This window comes from Erinaceus europaeus, chromosome 1 (genome assembly GCF_950295315.1).
Source record: "Erinaceus europaeus chromosome 1, mEriEur2.1, whole genome shotgun sequence".
NCBI classification, from domain to species: domain Eukaryota; kingdom Metazoa; phylum Chordata; class Mammalia; order Eulipotyphla; family Erinaceidae; genus Erinaceus; species Erinaceus europaeus.
The window spans coordinates 196,722,851-196,735,147 of NC_080162.1; the positions used below are offsets into that span (position 1 = coordinate 196,722,851).

At 40.8% G+C, this 12,297-nt stretch overlaps 1 protein-coding gene across 4 annotated transcripts in view; it reads left to right on the plus strand.

The window, feature by feature from the left end:
- The window catches only part of FAM135B (family with sequence similarity 135 member B), a 348,640-nt gene extending 338,270 nt beyond the window's left edge, over positions 1-10,370 (plus strand). For all 4 annotated transcript variants that reach the window (XM_060201007.1, XM_060201008.1, XM_060201011.1 and 1 more), the window contains 3 exons: positions 1,036-1,146; positions 3,519-3,632; positions 9,746-10,370. In XM_060201007.1, the coding sequence (XP_060056990.1) occupies positions 1,036-1,146; positions 3,519-3,632; positions 9,746-9,951 (431 nt within the window). In that variant the 3' untranslated portion in view covers positions 9,952-10,370. The remainder of the gene's footprint in view (positions 1-1,035; positions 1,147-3,518; positions 3,633-9,745) is intronic.
- Positions 10,371-12,297: the final 1,927 nt, after the last annotated feature.

A 12,297-nucleotide genomic window follows, 5' to 3' on the forward strand; every position in this document is an offset into this window, starting at 1 on the left:
GGCTAATTCTGCTTCTAAAGACCCCTTCTGTTTCTATCCCTGTTGGTAATCACACCAGGTTCCCCTGCATTGCTTAATGCTGTAGCCTATTTACATAATCATTGTTTTGTCTGAGACCTGCCCTGCCTGCAGGGCTTTGGTTTAATCCCCACTGGTTAGATGGAAGCTTGCTACTTTCATGCTCTTTTTTTCCTCTCTACCCCCTAACCTACCCATTTCTTTTTCTGGCCTGGCACTTCTGCTCTGGAAGGTATAAAAGCAGTTCTTTTCTGATCAATAAAGGCAGAATTGCATTGTGTTCCCACTCAGCCATGAGTTTCTCTCTTCCGCCTGCAAAGCTAGCCCCCTAGCAGGTTGCTTCCAAGTTTTGACTATTATGAACTGTACTGCTATGAACACAGAGGGACTAATTAATGTACTGTTGAGTTTCAGAAGAGCTCTGAAGTTGTCTAGTATGTCTAATATATCCATCTTTTCATTTAATTCTCATATTTCCTTAGAATTTTCTGTGTAGTTGAAAATAGTAGTCTGCTTGAAATTACTATTCATGTACTTCCTCAGTGTCTCAACAACTGCTGGACAAGTTCTGCTGCCCTTCATTTGGAGCAGAGACTTTAATCCCTGTGAGAGCCTCTTAGTTGATGGATCCTCTGTATGAGTTACTATCCATCCTTATTTTGTATCGCTCTAATTATTTTGAAGTCAATTGTATAAGCTACGAGTATGGATAATCCCTTTATTTTTTTTTCCCCTTTGGAGTTCCATTGGCTTGTATAGTAGCTTTCCATCCTTCCACTTTCAGCCTATTTTTGTCCAGTGTGATCAGGTGGGATCTCCAGCAGGCAGCATATGGTTGGGTTTAGTTTCTTGATACACATTTCTTCTCTGTGTCATTTGATGGATGAAATCAGACAGTTGACATTTAGCAAAATTACAGGTTTGAGAAACTTTCCATATACATACACATATACCCATAGATAGTATATATGTTTTTTCTCTGTAAATATGATTTGTATTTTGTTTATGTCTTTCTAGGTCTGTGGCTTATGCAGAAGTTGAAGAAATCTGGCTCCCTCTTGCAGCTGACCTTTAGGGACAATGCTGATCTCCGTAAATGTTTCCTCTACCAATTGAGCCAAAAAACAGGTAAGTGGTTTCCTAGGAAGGTCTCTGAGATGGCCATGCCTATGGGTAGAGACTGAACACTTGACCCAAGTTAGCTTAAACACTTATCTTGATTCACTTCCAAAGGGCCATGAATTGAAAGTGATGGCATGCACAAACTCTTCAGTGTATTGGCAGGAAAGCAGGTCCCCAAGAACTTAGCTGATCCAAACTCATCTCCCTCTTAGCCTGTGAAAGGCATCGCAGATGACAGCCAAAAGCATGTGTAGGAGGGAATCTCAACACATAGAAGCTGTAGTCTCTACTCCCTACCAGCTTGTGATGTCCAAATGTCATAGGTCCAAATACTGTGTGGGCCAACTATCATAACTATTTCACTGAGATGCAAAAATTCCTAGAGAATTCCATGTATGCTTCCAGTGCGGGATGATTAGGGGTCATTCTCTGATAGTCTTGACATCACAGCTTCACCTACACTCCTTAACGTATAAGTGCAGAGAAGTACTGAAGGCCCTGTTTGCATCATGGGAATAAGCATAGAGAACCACAGTGGTGTTCCCATGCAGTAAGGGAGCAGAGAAGCTGACCAATGAGCCCCCTTCCTTCCAACCCGATATATCCTAAGGTTCATCACCCTCTATCTGCCTGTAAACACTGCGTATTTGAAATCTCTAGACCTCCCTGAGTGTGAGTTAAAATCAACACAGCCCCAGGTTGCTGTATAAAGGTGCTTATACATTAATGTCTCTGTGTTTCTCTGCTCTCTAAGGCATATCCTCAAAAGGATATGAAAGAAGCAGAATTGCTCAAAGAAATGTATTGGCCTGCAATGTGGACACTACAGGGATCTCGAGAAATCTGACACATGGGCTGTTTAGGAGCTGAGGTTCCCCATAAAGTTGTGTGAGAGAGGGCAGGGTCTTACCCTTATACATCACAACAGGCCACTTTATTTTGGCCCATCACTGAGGCAAGCTGACCCCCAAGGCATGGATGGTGCTGGGATGTGATCTACTGCCTTCTGACAGTAGAAGCATCCTGAAAAGCCATACTGAGTTGAGAGTTATCAGATGGAGAACCTCATTGACATATGCAGTTACTACACACCAGACTGGAGTTTGAGAATGCAGGAATAGACCATGAAGTTGGGAAAATCACTATGTTTTGATGTGAGAGACAGATTGTAGGGAGGTGGGGCTGCATGTCAGGGAGTGAGTTCAGAAAATGTTTTTCTGAAGAAGTAGTTTCTAGGCTTAGAAGTTAGAGAACTGTTAGGATCTAGAAAGAAGACTACTAAACTTACTCCTTAACAACTTCTTAAGAGGGTTGGTGGTGGCACACCTGATTAAGAGCACATAGTACTGGACTTAAGGACCTGCACAAGGATCTAGTTTTGAGCTCCCAGTCCGCCCCCACCTCCTGCAGTGGGGACACTTCACAAGCTGGAAAGCGTGTCTGCGGGTGTCTCACTGTCTTTCTCTCTATCTGCTCCTCACCTATCAATTTCTCTCTGTCCTGTCCAATAAAATGGGGAAAAAATGGCCACCAGGAGCAGCAGATACTTAGTGATGGTGCCGAGCCCCAGGAATAACCCGGAAGGAAAAACAAAACTTCTTAATAAGCCTAGTCTAGAAAGACTGAGTTGTCCCTGGTGTGTTACTTACCTCTCACTGTTGACTGAGAGTAGCTTTCTATGTGACTCTTTAGTTTTGGCCGATGAGAACAAAATCTTGGCGCCAGGCAGTAGCACACCTGGTTAAGCGCACACACTACAGTGTGGAAGGTCTAGATGCAAGCCCCTGGTCCCCACCTGCAGGGGGGAAGGTTTCACAGGTGGTGAGGAAGGATGGCAGGTGTCTATCTATGGCACCCTCCCCTCTCAATTTCTCTCTAATAATAAATAAATAAAATTATTAAAAATTAAAACAAAGAACAAAACCTTTATCTCCCCTCTATGTACCAAAGTTCTTGTGTAACAGGGCTCATTTTTCCACATTTAAAACTAGAAGTTTTTTTTTTTTTATTTATAAAAAGGAAGCATTGACAAAACCATAGGATAAGAGGGGTACAACTCCACACAATTCCCACCACCCGGTCTCCATATCCCACCCCCTCCCCTGATAGCTTTCCCATTCTCTATCCCTCTGGGAGCATGGACCCAGGGTCATTATGGGATACAGAAGGTGGAAGCTCTGGCTTCTGTAATTGCTTCCCCACTGAACATGGGCATTGACTGGTCGGTCCATACTCCCAGTCTGCCTCTCTCTTTCCCTAGTGGGGTGGGGTTCTGGGTTCTTATACTAAGACATGATTGCCCTTGTCTTCTATCTGAGGCAAACCAGAGAGGAAGTGGAAACATCTTTCATTGAAAACTACCACCTGGTTTATTTTAGGGCTGCAGTATTTTAAAAATGTTGTGCTGGTAGCTTCTCCTCAAGACCGTTATGTGCCATTTCACTCAGCCAGGATCGAAATGTGTAGAACTGCCCTCAAAGACAGACACACAGGTAAGCGACATTTAATATTTTTCAAGACTTTTTTTTTTAAGTTTTAAAGTAAAATGAATGTCTAGGGAGGTGGCTCCATGGCTGAGCACATGCTTTGCTTATTTGAAGACCTGAGTGATCCATACACTGGATAAAAATGGTAAGAGAGGCACTTTGTGTTTTCTCTCTCAATAAAACACCTAGAATGTTAGGGGCCAGGTGGTGGCGCACAAGGTTAGGAACACACAACGCAAAGCGCAAGGATCAGTACCAGGATTCTGGCAAAGCAAGCCTGTGATTCTCCCATCTGCAGAGGGCTTGCTTTGTAAGCAGTGAAGCAGGTCTGCAGGTGTCCGTCTTTCTCTTTTCCTCTGTTTCCTCCTCCTCTCTCAATTTCTCTCTGTCCTAATCAACAACAACAATATGAGGAACAACACCAATGGACAAAAGATGAACTATGAACAGTAGATTCATTGTGCTGGCAATGAGACCCAGACATAGCTCTGGAGGCAAACTAATAATAATACATAATAATCACCATCAAAATGTTAAATAACAAAAGTAACTTCATGTAATTGATTGTTTCTGCTAGGGACACCTTTGCATAAGCTAGCACAATGACACAAATAGATTTAATTTACATTTTCATGTTTTTGTCCTGGAGGTTTCCTTTTGTTCAAAAGAAATGTTATATTTTAAATGATTCTTTTTAAAAATATGTATCTTTATTTATTTATTGGCAGATAGACACAACCAGAAATTGATGGCAAAAGGGGTGATAGATAGGAGAGACAGAGACACCTGCAGCATTGCTTCACTACTTGCTAAGCTTTCCCCTTTGTAGGTGGGGACTGAGGGCTCGAACCTTAGTCCTTACTCATTGTAATATACACACCCAACCAGTTGTACCACCACCTGGCCCTCCAAAAAAATGTCATATAAGATTATGGAAACTTTATTCTGTTCCTGTTATGTCCCAAGCTATGTAGAATTTATTGAGAGAGATTCTGTCCTTATGGGGGTCATTGTCTAGTCCTGGAGAATTAAGGCAAATGAGTCGTAAATTGATTGGGTGGTGGGAATTGTGTGGAATTGTACCCCTCCTACCCTATGGTTTCGTTAATTAATCCTTTCTTAAATTAAAAAAAAAGAAGTTAAAAAAAAAAGAAATTGAAAGAGGGTGGGAGACAGCATAATGGTTATACAAACAATCTTCATGCCAGAGGCTCTGGATACCCAGGTTCAATTGCCAGCAGCATCATAAGCCAGAGCTGAACAAGACTCTGTTGAAAAAGTCAATAAATAAATACATATAATCAAAGAATGCGTAGTGTTCTAAAACAGTATACAAATAGAACAACCTATAAGGAAGAGTCAGGCAGCTGTCCATGAAGATGAAATACCAGTGTTTGAACAGGTGTCTAGGAGACTTGTAGGCAATCATGTTGGGGAGATGAGCTAACATGTTGAGTCTCCTTTCATTACATCATTTTCTATGTCAGTCATTCTGACCAACTTTCAATTAAATAATATCTCATTTAATTAATCATTTATTTATTTATTCATTTATTTTTGGATAGGACAGAGAGAAACTGAGAGGAGGGAGAGACAGAGAGGAAGAAAGAGAAAGATAGACATCTGCAGACCTGCTGTGAAGTGACTTTCCACCTAGGTGGGGAGCCAGGGGCTGGAACCAGGATTCTTGTGCAAGTCCTTAAGCTTCTTCTTCTTCTTTTTTATTTTTAATAAGTTTTATATTTATTTATTTAATTTCCCTTTTGTTGCCCTTGTTGTTTTATTGTTGTTATTATTGTTGTTGTCATTGATGCCATCGTTCTTAGATAGGACAGAGAGAAATGGAGAGAGGAAGGGAAGACAGAGAGGGGGAGAGAAAGACAGACTCCTACAGACCTGCTTCACCACCTGTGAAGCGACTCCCCTGCACATAGGGAGCTGGGGGGCTCGAAATGGGATCCTTATAGCTGGTCCTTGCGCTTTGTGCTATGTGCGCTTAGTCCTTAAACTACGTATGTGCACTGAACTCGGTGTGCCACCGTCCTACCCTCTTAAATACTCTTTTATTATATTCTACTAAATTTTAAAAATAATATCCAGTAAAGTTCACAGATTTGGTGCTAGTGTAGAAGTGAGCATTTTCAAAATGTCTACTGGCATCTTAGATGCTCAGTGAAGCTTTGAATGATTCCTCGTTGTTATTGTTGGGACATGAGATGCCTCACCTGGTAGAGTCTGTTCTTTACTTGTCATGAGAACAACGGCTTAAGTCACTGACCATGGCATCCAAGCAAATATGTATGGAACAAAAACGTCACAGGAGCTGAAGCAGCGCTATGGTGTCTCTCCCCTCAAAGTCAGCCTGGGAGCTAACCAACCCCTTGTTGTTGCTTCTTTTTTCCCCTTCTTACACTGTCTTCCAACTTACTCACCATGTTGTTCTGTAGATAATTTCTTCTAGTATGATAATTAAAATGAAAATCTTGACAACAAATTCAGGATCTACTTTATCAAAATAAAAATTCTTTTTAAAAATATATGATTGGTGCCTTAGGGATTATGGAACCCAGTATGGTTTCATTTGAAAAATGATCTAATTGAATGTAATCACATTTTTGGTCAAATTGATTTTTTTGTTACTTGAGTTAATTCATGTTTTCATAGAGAAAAATTGAGAGGGGAAAGAAGAGGTAGAGAGGGAGAGCTGGATAAAGACCTCAATATTGCTTCACTGCTTGTGAAGCCCCTCTCCCCCCCTCTCCCACACCAAGCATTGCAAATTGGGACCAGGAGCTTGAGCTGAGGCATATAACAAATTACCATACCAGGATCACCACCACCCAGACCTCATGACATTTTTAAGTTCTTTTTTTTTTAAAAAAAATATCTTTATTTACTTATTTATTTGGATAGAGAAAGCCAGAAATCAAGAGGAAAGGGTGATAGAGAGGGAAAGTGACAGAGAGACACCTGCAGCATTGCTTCATCACTGGTGAAGCTTTTCCCCTGCAGGTGGGGGCTGGGGGCTCGAACTCAGGTCCTTGCACACTGTAACATGTACACTCAACCAGGTGTGCCACTCCCCCCATGTGACATTTTTAAATGACTTTCTGACCTTTACTTTATGCAGATTTTAAACAAATGATAGCATTGATTTAACAATTATACATGTAGCTTATGCCCATCCATTGGCAATTTCTACACATTATTCATGTTACTGTATGGTAACTTATAGTCTTAGTTTTAACTGATAGTCTAACATCCTTTCACCAGCCCCACAGAGCCTAGCTCACTTAATCATTCGTTTGATGTTAAATTTTCACTAGCTTCCAGTTTCCTTCTAAAAAGAATACTTTATTCACAAGAGCTTAGGGGTATAATATTCTTTCCCCATTGTAATTTTTGTTATGTATTATAATAACCACTATTCTGAAAAACGAATGGAATTGTGGAAAAGATCAGGCTCATTATTTTATCCTAGTATTTGTTTGTTTACTTTGTTGTTTTTTTCTGTTGGACTGTGTGACTAAGACAGAAATTTCCTTTTTTTTATTCTAATTAAAAATATTTATTTATTTGATAGGACAGAGAAAAAAAATGAGAGGAAAGTGGAATAGAGAAGGAGAGAGAGAGAAGGGTTGGGCAGTGGTGCACAGGGTTTAGCTCAGAACAAGAATCCACTAAAGGATCCTGGTTTGAGCCCCCAGCTCCCCACCTGCAAAGGGGAAAAGTGATGCAGCAGGTCTGCGGGTGTCTATCTTTCTCTCCCCCCTCTGTCTTCCCTCCTCTCTTAGTTTCTCTCTGTTCTATCCAACAATAACAGCGATGACAACGATAATAAAAATAGCAAGGGCAACAAAACTTTTAAAAAATAGCCTCCAGGAGCAGTGGCAGACACCAAGCTCTAGCAATAACCCTGGGGTCAAAAAAAAAAAAAAGGAAAAAAATGACCTCTAAGAACAGGGATTCATAATGCAGGCACTGGGACCTAGCTCCAGCAATATCCTCAAAGGTAAAAGCGGGGGGGAGAGAGAAGAGAGAGAGAGAGAGAGAGAGAGAGAGAGAGAGAGAGAGAGAGAGAGAGAGACCTGCAGCACTGCTTCACCACCTGTGAAACTTTACCCCTGCAAGTGGGGATGGGGAGGTGGGTGGGGCTTAAACTCAGTCCCTTGCACAAGGAAACTTGTGCACTTAACCAGGTGCACCACCACCAGCCCGCCCCCTTTTTACTCATTTTTAAAATCAAGACAGAAATTTTTGTAGTCAACTCTCTAAATTTCCTTCACCTAAAATATTTTTTATTTAAAAAAAAATCTTTACTGGGGGATTACTCTTTTACGGTAGACAGTAAATATGATGGTTTGTAGATGCATAACATTTCCCAGTTTCCCACATATCAGCACAGCCCCCACTAGCTCCTCTGCCATCATGTTCCAGGACCTGCCGCCACCCACCCCAGTGTCTTTTACTTTGGTGCAGTACCAACTCCAGTCTGCTTAGAGTTTTCTCTTCTGGTGATGTATTTCAACATCTGCCTATGAGTGAGATCATCCCATATTTATCCTTCTGTTTCTGATTTATCTCATGTAAGATGATGTCTTCAAGCTCCATCTCAGATGGGCAGAAAACAATGAAAAAGCTCTTTCTAAACCCTTGAGGATAACATATATATATATATATATATATATATATATATATATATATATATATATATATCCTGTGTGTGTGTTTGTGTGTGTGTGTGTGTGTGTGTGTGTATGTGCTTGCAAAAGAATGATCCTATTGTTACAGGGAATCAGATGTCCCCCATCCTGGAAAAGGAGAGTTCCAAATGGACTCCCTGCTGAGTGCAGACTTAAGTGCTCTCTGTTTAATGTCTGAAAGAACTATTCCACTCTCATATGAATTGGTAGTGCTACTGCAGCTTTATAAAGCGGGCTTGGGTAATTGTAGTAAATGTCTCACTATCTCATGGGACCATCAACCAGTAAGTCAAAATTGCGATATCCTGGCCTGGCCTCTGTGCCGTTCCAGGTGTCTGTACATCATATATTCCCATAGGGGTTTTGCAGGAAATAATGCTGACCTTGGGGACATGAACCGTAGATTCAGAAATGAACTGTTATATATTGTCAAATGCATCAACTTCATGGCATGGTCCTGAGACAGACAGATTGATAGACAAGCACACACACATACAATCACAGCACATTGCTTGATACAAAAACAGAATTCAGTCACTTCCAGATGAACCACAGACATTTCAGAGTTTCAACTGATGATGAAACAAAGCAGCTTTCTTTCACCACCTTTTCTCCCTGTCATTCATTTGCTCTCCATTTAGAAGAGGCTGGAAATTGGCATATGAGGGTTTTCAAGAAAATAGAAACTCAAAATAGATCCAGTGTTCTCTTAAAAAAAATAAACAAACTTTTAAAGAATGCATTTAGCTAACTTGATAGAACAGAGATAAACTGAGAGGGGAGGGAAGATGGAGAGAGACAGATAGACAGCTGTAGTCCTGCTCTGACACTCATGAAGCTTCCCTCCTGAATGTAGGAACTGGGGTCTCGAACCCAGGTCCTTGCACATTGTGATGCATGCATTTATGCAGGTACACCACCATCACCACCCTCCACTCTTTTCTATAGACTAATTTGCTAAATTTTACTCAGAATCAGGGGCCAGGTACACCAAGAAAAATGCAAAAACTATCATATGCAATGGCCCAGCTTCAATCCCCTAGCCCTAGCTGGCAGGGAGGAAAGCTTCATGAGCAGTGGAGTAATGCTGCCAGTGTATTTCCTTATTGCTCTCCCTCTCTCCCTCACCCTCACCCTCACCCAACCCTCCCACCCCCCGTACCATTGTCTCATTGTCTGTTTCTGTCTCTCACCCTTTATCACAACAGGAAGACAAAGAAAAAGCATGGTTAATGAGAGCAATGGCATTGTGCATGCATCTATTTTCACTGGTAACCCTGGTGATAAAAAGAAAGAAAGAAAGAAAGAAAGAAAGAAAGAAAGAAAGAAAGAAAGAAAGAAAGAGAAAGAAAGAATGAAAGGAAAAGAAGAAAAAAGAAAGTCATCCAGTTTCATATCCTTCTTTCCTCTCCGCAGGGCCAGTATATGCAGAAATGATTAACAACCTACTTCGCCCTTTGGTGGAAGCCAAAGACTGCACTTTAATCAGGCACAACGTGTTCCATGCTTTGCCCAACACTGCCAACACCCTAATTGGACGAGCAGCTCACATTGCTGTACTGGATTCAGAACTCTTCCTAGAGAAGTTTTTCTTGGTGGCAGGACTCAACTATTTCAAGTAGTGACTTAGAAAGAATGGGCCTTGGGTAGTTTGACAGAAATGATTAATAAGATCTGTTGAGAGCTTTCGCTGAGACACTCTTTTGTAGACCTCTGCCATTCCATTGGAACTCAAAAACAAAGAGCAAGAGGGGATAGATGGTGGAAGAGGATAGGACATTTGAGAGGCTCTTTCATTTGTATCTTTGGGAAAGTTGAACAAGTCATGTAAAAGATAGAAGACTTTACCTGAACCAAACCTGTATAGCTACAATTAAAAAGGCTTTCTAGGAAGAGCATAAGGAAAAAATACATGGAGTTGGTAACCCATACTTTGAATCACCATTGTCTCACAGAGGGCTTTTTCCATTACACTTGACTTGTCCAGTATGTTATGTACTCATAGCTTTATCATTTTGATTAAATTATGTACACACACAAACATTTCAGAACTCAGGTTAATCTCTGTGCAGAAGTGGGATATCTTTGTGTATATAGGAGCCTTTATAGACTTCAAGATGTCAACTTGTCCCAGAGAATGCGATGCCCCCCATTCACTCCTCTCTTCATCATGTTTTGTCAGCAAAGGATAAAGGCATTCTTCATAAACTCCAATTTTATTTTTAGCAGGTTGGGCTACTTAAGGGTTTAGATGAACATAGGTGGTGTCACTGATACATTTGTTACAAAGAAAAGTCAATATAGTGGAAATGTGGGACTAGTCGCTCCATGTACTTCTCCAGAATTTCTTGATGCACAGCCCACAGTCACAAGTTATCTTTGTGGTTTCTCAAATCTGCCTGCAGTAGGGAAATTTGACTTAGAGTAGACTTAGCGAAGGGGGCGCCAAAACTGATGCACATGTGTATGAAGCTCCTGCGGTTACACTTTCAAAGAAATGCTTTGTTGGCATTTGATGCAACTGAAAAAATAAATAAATAAAAACACAACCATTAACATGGCCAGCCACTCCTTGGAAGGGGTAAATCAAGGAGATCAAGGAGTGCTGGATTAAGAGCCTGAGGGGGTTCTAAGGGTGCTGGTTGTCTTTCAATAGAAATGTCTTCTTGCCTTAGGGAAATAAAGGGCTTAGGGAACTTTACAGTTGATAAGGAAAGAGAGAGCATTAGCAGAAGCAGGATTCGGTAGAACAGCCAAATCAAAAACTCAACTAAAAATGTAGTGGAAGGTGACTTGAGTGGAAGTTTGTAAATTTTACCAATGTGTTTAAATATGATTCAATAATGGAATATGAGCTAACAACATACTAGAGAATGATTGCATTGCCCCAGAATGGTTCATAAACTAAGACACTTGGGGCCACTACTACAAGGGAGACCAGAAATCCTTTAATTAGAAACTTCCCTCCTGACACATAGAAAGCATCTGAGACCACATCCCTGGCCCCAGTACCTGGACCATGACTCTCGATGATGGATGTCATGGTAATAAAGTGAAACTAATTCATAGGCTCAGCTGAGAATGTTAGTTTCTTACATATTAATAAAGTGCCCCTAAAAAAAAGTAAGGACAGACTGTAGGAAATAAATCCAAGTGGGCATCTTTTCAGGAAAGGAGCATCATAGATTTCATAAGAAAGAAAAAAGGATGGGGGGGGTTTAAATATTTTTGCAGACAGACGTCCGTACAACAGATTTAATGATCTCTATGGATCATTACCAAATGTTAGTTCTACCCTATTCTTACCATGTGGATCAATAAATCCTCTGGTCACACCCCCACTGATTTTTTTCCTGACTCCAACTGGGCATAGATTCTGGTTAATCATATATAGCATCAGTTAGGTATATCACCCAGGAAGAATTTAATTCCTGGTAGCACTAGCCATGGCATTATATTTTCTGACCCAGACAAGTCTCCATGCTCAGTGAGGGGACATCCATTTGTTGCAATGTTGTTGCTCTCCCCCCCCCAAAAAAAAAAGCCCTGTTTTTCTGATAAAGATATTTCATTTTGTGTTTCTAATTCCCATCACAAAATTTGTCATTCCCTGGACATTTTCAGGACCATGCAGTCAGCACTTATGGAGCCCAGGGGAATCTGAACATCATCGTCTTTTCCAATAACCAGATGCCATTTTTAACTTCAACATGCTGTCTGGACACAGAAAGAACTAATGGCAATACATGTCCAGCCACATGCTGCACTCCTTTTTCAGGGTGCTGTGCTGTCTTTGTAAACTATCTCTGGCCTCTGAGAGTCTATTATGAGTCTATAGAAATTATGTCTCTATATTGTAAATAAGAGTGTCAAATCTTGAGTGCCATGCCTCATTTGAAAAGGCTTTTTTATGTCTCTTTATATTAAAGTATAGATACATAATATATACGCATAAACATATGTAATAT